The 7,500-nt window shown below is 40.9% G+C and overlaps 1 protein-coding gene across 2 annotated transcripts in view; it reads left to right on the top strand.

The window, feature by feature from the left end:
* Positions 1-7,500, top strand: part of LOC113827356 (neuronal acetylcholine receptor subunit alpha-10-like) — an 86,290-nt gene that overhangs the window by 77,228 nt on the left and 1,562 nt on the right. For both annotated transcript variants that reach the window (XM_070118920.1, XM_070118921.1), the window contains 5 exons: positions 3,274-3,490; positions 3,912-4,046; positions 5,068-5,276; positions 5,778-5,961; positions 6,333-6,448. In XM_070118920.1, the coding sequence (XP_069975021.1) occupies positions 3,274-3,490; positions 3,912-4,046; positions 5,068-5,276; positions 5,778-5,961; positions 6,333-6,448 (861 nt within the window). The remainder of the gene's footprint in view (positions 1-3,273; positions 3,491-3,911; positions 4,047-5,067; positions 5,277-5,777; positions 5,962-6,332; positions 6,449-7,500) is intronic.

Raw genomic sequence — 7,500 nt, 5'->3', positions numbered from 1 at the left:
GGAGGGGGGGGGGCTGGGAGTCGGAACCGGAATGGTGGGGAATGGGGGAGTGAGTGTGTGCTATGTAGGGAATAAAGGTAGGGACGGAAGATAGAGGAAAGGGTAAAAGAAAAAAAAAAAAGAAAAAAAATAGGGGGAGTAGGAAAATGGAAGAGTGGATAGAGGGGAGGGGGGGTTGTAGAAGGGAAGGATAGGAAGAGGAAAAATGGGGATAGAGGGATAGAATAAAAAGAGGGTGGAGTGCTTATATTAAAGGAGGTAAGCTCGCCGATTGGGAAACAGGCAAAATGCATTGAAAAAAGAAAATAAAAAGAAAAGAAAAGAAATAAAGGAAAACAAAATCACAAGAAAAAAAATATATAAATCATTAAATTAGCTTTTCGTGCCTTAGGAATTTCACATAAAAAGGTTCGACTTAATATGAATATTATCCTTTTATACAACCTAGCTTTTGTACGGAGGTATGCATGTATTCCATTTGTGTCTGTTTAAATTCTTTACATGGTGCGCATTCGATTGTGATAAACATTCAAAAATAATATCCATCCCCCAAATATTCAACTGCGTTTAATTCCATCCAATATTCATACCAGAATGGGTTTATATTCAATTTGTATAAATATTCATGTTTATATGTGGGTCAAACATATCCATATATATTGGCTTTTATGAAAAGTAATTTTTCACTTAACTGCCAATTAAATAAACTTCAAACTTGGAATATTAAAGTATGTTTTATGAACACGTGTCGTTAGATTTTTAGGTCGAAAAGATTAATGAAAAAAAAGACAAAAAAATGATGTTGGATTTATTAATCATAAAGCCATTACGAGGATAATATGAACGGTAGGGCAAATGCACTCTAGATTCAACAAATCAAACTGCTATTGAGTGAAAAAAATATAATTTCCTCTATTTACATCTCGTTTATGACGTTTATATACGTATTTTGATTCACCAATATTTCCCATCCTCCCTTTGCCATTTCTCATGTGCTATTGCTCTTTTATATTATTATTTTGTATTTTTACAATTCATTTAATTTACCTTCCTCGTTTTCCTCTGCTTTTTAATTTTTATTATCTATTTCATCATTATTTGAAAATCTTCATATCTTCCCTCAACTTTCATTATTACGTTCCTTTCTCTCATTCCTTTTACTCTTTCCCCGTCTCCATTTCCCTCACTCTCCGCTTCGCTTTCATTTCTATAACTTCTTTCCAAGTTATAGGTCTTCTTCCTCATTCTGTTCGTCTGCCGTTCCCTTCTCCCATTCACATCTGAAACAAACTGCTGCTCCTCACCATTTCTCTAAATCTCTCTCCTCCTTTCATATCTGCCCATCACCATATCTCTCTCCCTCTTTTTTTTTATTTCGAGCTTCTCTCCTCCACTTATTTCTCTCACTCTTCTTCCGTCTTCCTCCGGTTCTGTGGCCTTTTTTTATCCCCGATTTCTTAAGCCTCGTCATCCCCTATTTTGATTCTCACCTTCCCTTAATTCTGCATGTATATTTTCCTCCTCCTTCTCTTTTCTAAAGTCTTCTCCTTATATTTCTCCTTCTTGTATCTCTATTTATCTAATTCTTTCCCTTCGCTTTATCTCTAGCAAATCCCCGTCTTTCTTTCCTAAAATATCTATCTTTTGTTTCTCCCCAAAGTTCCTCTAATTTTCTAAGCTTTACAATTTGCCTAACCATTTCTCTCTTCATCTAGGGTTCCTTTTTCTCGAATCCTTTTCCTTTCTTTCCTTATCCTACTTCTTTTACCATTTTCATCTTTTTCCCGTTCACGTACAATCTTCTGTCTCTGTTTTTTTAATTGTCTCTCCCCATCCCGTTTTCTTTCGTCACTTATCCCCTGCGTCTCTCTCCTTCTTCTACTTCATATCTGAGCCCCTATTTTCCCAAATTCTCTCATCATTTCTCTTTCTTGTGTCTGCGTCTAGTTTCCCTGTTTCTCAAATTCTCTCTTTTCTCCCCATATCCCGCTAACCATCTTTCTGTCTCTGTTTACATTTGACCCCCATTTTCTCTAGCTCTTTCTCTTTTTACTTTCCCTAACCTTCTATCCTCCGTCACCCATTCACCTTTGACCTCTTTATTACCACAACCCTCTGTCTTCCCTTTCCTCTTTCTCCAACCTTCTCTAACTTAATTTCCCCTGACCCTCTCTCGCTTTTCCTCTTTCTTCAACCTTCTCTAACTTAATTTCCCCTGACCCTCTCTCCTTTTTCCTCTTTCTCCAACCTTCTTTAACCTCTTCATTTCCCCAACCCTCTATCTTCCCTTTTCCTCTTTCTCCATTCTTCCTTATCCCCTTTATTTTCCCTCAACCTTCTCTAACCCCTTTTATGTTCCCCCAACCTTCTCTAATCCTTTTAATTTCTCCCCTCACCCCTTTCTTCCTCTTTTCCTTCTTTCTCCAACCTTCTCTAACCCCCTTAATCCCCCCCCTCCCCCTCCCACCCTCTCTCCTCCTTCTCCCTCTTTCTCCAACATTCTCTAACTCACTTAATTCCCCCCAACCCTCTCTCCCTCTTTTCCCTCTTTCTCCAACCTTCTCTAACCCCTTTAATTTCCCCCAGCCCTCTCTCTTCCCTTTTCCTTCTTTCTCCAACCTTCTCTAACCCCCTTAATTTCCCTAAACCCTCTCTCTTCCCTTTTCCTTCTTTATCCAACATTCTCTAACCCTCTTAATTTCCCTCAACCCTCTCTCTCCTTCTCCCTCTTTCTCCAACCTTCTCTAACCCCTTAATCCCCCCCCCCTCCCCCCAACCCTCTCTCCTCCTTCTCCTTCTTTCTCCAACTTTCTCTAACCCCCTTAATTTCCCCCTGACCCTCTCTCCTCCTTCTCCCTCTTTCTCCAACCTTCTCTAACCCCTTTAATTTCCCCCAGCCCTCTCTCTTCCCTTTTCCTTCTTTCTCCAACCTTCTCTAACCCCCTTAATTTCCCTAAACCCTCTCTCTTCCCTTTTCCTTCTTTATCCAACATTCTCTAACCCTCTTAATTTCCCTCAACCCTCTCTCTCCTTCTCCCTCTTTCTCCAACCTTCTCTAACCCCTTAATCCCCCCCCCCCTCCCCCCAACCCTCTCTCCTCCTTCTCCTTCTTTCTCCAACTTTCTCTAACCCCCTTAATTTCCCCCTGACCCTCTCTCCTCCTTCTCCCTCTTTCTCCAACCCCTTAAATTTCCCCCCAACCCCCCCACCCCCCGTCCTCTCTCCTCCTTCTCCTCCTTCTCTGACCACCCGCCCGCCGTCTCCCGTTCGCAGCTCGACCTCAACAAGCAGATGGACGACGGTGACATGTCCAACTACCAGACGAACGGCGAATTCGACCTGGTGGAGTTCACGGCGGCGAAGAACATCACTTTCTACTCGTGCTGTCCCGAGCCTTATCCTGACATCACGTTCACCATTAAGCTCAGAAGAAGGCCGATGTTCTACGTGTTCAATCTCATTTTGCCTTGTGTTCTTATCAATGGCATTGGTGAGTTGGTGTGCTGGGTTTGTTGTTGTGTGTGTGGAAAGAGAGAGAGAGGGCTTGTTACAGTTTGTGAGGGACTTGCTGTTGCTGCTTCTGCTGTGTGTGTGTATGTGTGTGTGTGTGTGTGTGTGTGTGTGTGTGTGTGTGTGTGTGTGTGTGTGTGTGTGTGTGTGTGTGTGTGTGTTTTTGTATATATATATATATATATATATATATATATATATATATATATATATATATATATATATATATATATATATATATATATATATAATATATTTATTTATTCATATATACAAATATTACCCTTAGTTTACATACGTCAAAGATTCCCGTTCCCAAAGCCGCACACCGAAATCCCCCCCCCCCCCCAACTCTCTTCCGCCAAACGCCCACTCACCCCTACCCCCTCCCCCCTCCCCAGCCCTCCTGGTGTTCTACGTCCCGAGCGAATCCGGCGAGAAGGTGACGCTGGGGATCTCGGCGCTGCTGTCCATGACGGTGTTCCTCATGACCATCAGGGAGTCGCTGCCGCCCACGGAGAAGACGCCGCTAATCAGTAAGTAATTTTTTATTCTTTTTATTTTTTTTCTCTTGTTTTTCGTTTCTTTTTCTTTCCTTTTTTTCTTTCTTGTGTTCTTTTTTTCTTTTTTTTTCTTTCTTGTTTTTCGTTTCTTTTTTCTCTTCTTTTTTTCTTGTTTTTCGTTTCTTTTTTTTCTTTTCTTTTCTTCTTTCTTTTTTGTCCAGAAGGAGAAGGGACAAAGATAGGAGAGACTAGGAAGTGATAGGGGAAAAAGGGGAAGAAGGTGAAGTGAGAAAGATAGTATATAGTAAGAGGTGATAAGGGAAAAAAGGAAGTAGAAGAAGGGAGAAAGATAGGAAAGATTTGAAAGTGATAAGGGAGAAAGAAAAAATGGAAGAATGAGAAGGGAGAAAGATAGCAGAGATTAAGAAATGATAAGGTAGAAAGGGAAATGGGAAGAAGGAGAAGGGAGAAAGATTAAAAAGTGATAATTGAGAAAGGAAGAAAGGGAAGGAGAAGGGGGAAAGATAGGAAAGACTAAGAAGTGATACGTGACACAGGAAGAAAGAGGAAGAGAATGAGTTCGGAAGGATAAGGATAAGGGGGAAATGACACGATTGGAAATTCAAAAAAGGAAGAAATGCTTAGAAAGGGGGGAAGTAATTAGAATAGTGAAGAGTTAAGAAAGGGAAATAATCATGGTTGTCATGATCATTACCAGAATGACTATCATAATTTCCATTGTTCCAGCTTCTCTCTCTCTCTCTCTCTCTCTCTCTCTCTCTCTCACTCGCTCTCTGTCTCTCTCTCTCTCTCTCTCTCTCTCTCTCTCTCTCTCTCTCTCTCTCTCTCTATGTATATATATATATATATATATATATATATATATATATATATATATATATATATATATATATATATGTATATATATATATATATATACATACATATATATACACATACAGTATATACATGTATATATATACAGAATTACAAAAATGAAAAGACAGATATCAGATACACGCCGCCCTCTCACCCCCACCCCCTCCCCCCACAGGCATGTACTACGGCGTGACCATCTGCCTCGTGAGCTTCGCCTCGGGGATGTCGGTGCTGACGCTGAACATCCACCACCGGGGCGTGAGGGGCATGGAGGTGCCGCACGTGGTCAAGCGGCTGGTGCTGGGCTGGGTGTCCAAGCTGGTCTTCCTGCACTTCGAGGAGCCCGTCATCCCGGCGCAGGACGACAAGAATATCAAGATGAATGTGAGTGTGGCTTTGCTTGGCGTTGGTTTTGGTTTTGGGAGTTGCTTGTCGCGCGGGGTAGGTCTTTGTGTGTTTGGGTGGGGAGGGGGGGGGGTGTACACAGCGGGCTTATTCATACTTAGATGTCCGTGAATATTTCTGTTTGTTTTTTCTTTCTCTGTGTTTGTCTCGGTCTTTTGCCCTCCCTCTCCCATTCTCTTTTCTTTTCTCTCTTCCCTCCCGCTCTCTCTTCCTTTCTCTCTCTCTCTCTATCTATCTCTGTCTATCTATCTATCTCTCTCCCTTTCTATCTCTCTCTCTCTTTCTCTCTCTCCCTCCCTCCCTCTCTCTTTTTCTCAATCTCTCTCTCTTTCTCTCTCTCTCTAGCTCTCTCTCTCTCTCACTCACTCCCTCTCTCTCTCTTTCTTTCTTTCTTTCTGTGTGTGTGTGTTTGCATCTCCCTCTATCCTTCCTCTATTTGCACTCCTCCCACCTCCTCCAAACGGTGTTTCCTCCCGACAGGACCTTCGGCCGGAGCGCGGAGTGCGTCTGGACTCCATCACGACGGAGAAATTTCACCTCCAAGAGGTCGAGGCCGTTGACCACTTCAGCGTGTCGCCGAGATTCGCGCCCAGAAGACACACGGCGCCCAATAACGACGCCACCACCATGCCCACGCCCCTACCCGCCACCCCGCAGACATCAGGTGTGGCTTCCTCTGTCTATAGTTCTACCTGTAATCGTTCTTTTCCACAAAAAAAAAAAAAAAAAAATCTTTAAAAATCAGTAGCAAATATGTGGGTGTGTTCTGTTATTATATCGTTTCTTATTCTAGTTGTTATATGGTTATGTGTTATGCTATTCGAATGGCATGTGGCTCTATTGTCGTCATGACTTCACTGTACTGTGTGATTCGTGTTTTCTATATTTGATATAACTTATATAAACATTCAGAGATCTAAACCAATGCCATATATAAATCACGAACAATTCCCCTGATAATAAAATTCGTCGAGGGAAAAAAAAAAAACATGTGATGCCATGAAAATAACGTTTAACACTGCCTTGCCTTTTCAGATTTCGAAAACCAGTTCATGAGAGTCCTGAACAAAGTGTACCAGACAATAGAGAAAAACGAGATGAGATTAGGCGAGCAGGACCGGAAGGAGGCGACGCGGGTGGAATGGCAACAGGTCGGTTTCCGAGAATGAGTTTTAGACAATATAGTCACACAATGTATGTATGGAGTTTGCAAATATATATATATATATATATATATATATATATATATATATATATATATATATATATATATATATATATATATATATATATGATTATATATATGTGTATATATATATATACATATATATACATATATATATATATATATATATATATATATATATATATATATATATATATATATATATATATATATATATATATGTATATATATATATACACATATATATAATCATATATATATATATATATATATATATATATATATATATGTATATATATATATATATATATATATATATATATATATATATATATATATATGTATGTATATATTACACAAACATAAACACACACACACATACACACACACACACACACACACACACACACACACACACACACACACACATATATATATATATATATATATATATATATATATATATATATATACATATATATATATATATATATATATATATATATATATATATATATATATATATATATATATATATATGTCCCCCCTGCCAGTTCATAGCCTCTCCATCATCGAGACTTCTGCAGTGCCTCCTCGTGTCCACCCATGGCAACTGGCACCTTGCGGTCCTAGGCTGAACTGTAGGGTATCTAGGAGCAGCAGGAGGCCCCAGAGGTACAGGGTCATGGCCCACCGTCGTATGGACACGCCCTTGCCCTGTACTAACTCCTGCCCCTAAGCCCCCTGGGGTCAATGGGAGGCTCGGGGGAGGTGGGCCTTGCCAGTCCTCCTCCCCCCAGAGAATAACCCACTGGCAGTGTTGCGCTTAAATGGAAATGCTGGGGGGAGGGGAAATGTCCCTCCTACCCAGCGAGAGAGGCAGGCTGCGGGCCCTGTTGGGAGGGAGGTTGCTGGGGCGCAGGTTGGGAACAGGAGCTCCTCGTCTCGCCTGCGTTCTGGTAGCCGCCAGCGCAATATGAAGCTTGTGGGGCAAAGCCCTAGGGAACTCCACAAATG

This window comes from Penaeus vannamei, chromosome 43 (assembly GCF_042767895.1).
Source record: "Penaeus vannamei isolate JL-2024 chromosome 43, ASM4276789v1, whole genome shotgun sequence".
Lineage (NCBI taxonomy): Eukaryota > Metazoa > Arthropoda > Malacostraca > Decapoda > Penaeidae > Penaeus > Penaeus vannamei.
Note: the sequence above shows the minus strand (reverse complement) of the source record. Positions and strands in the feature narration are given on the sequence as shown.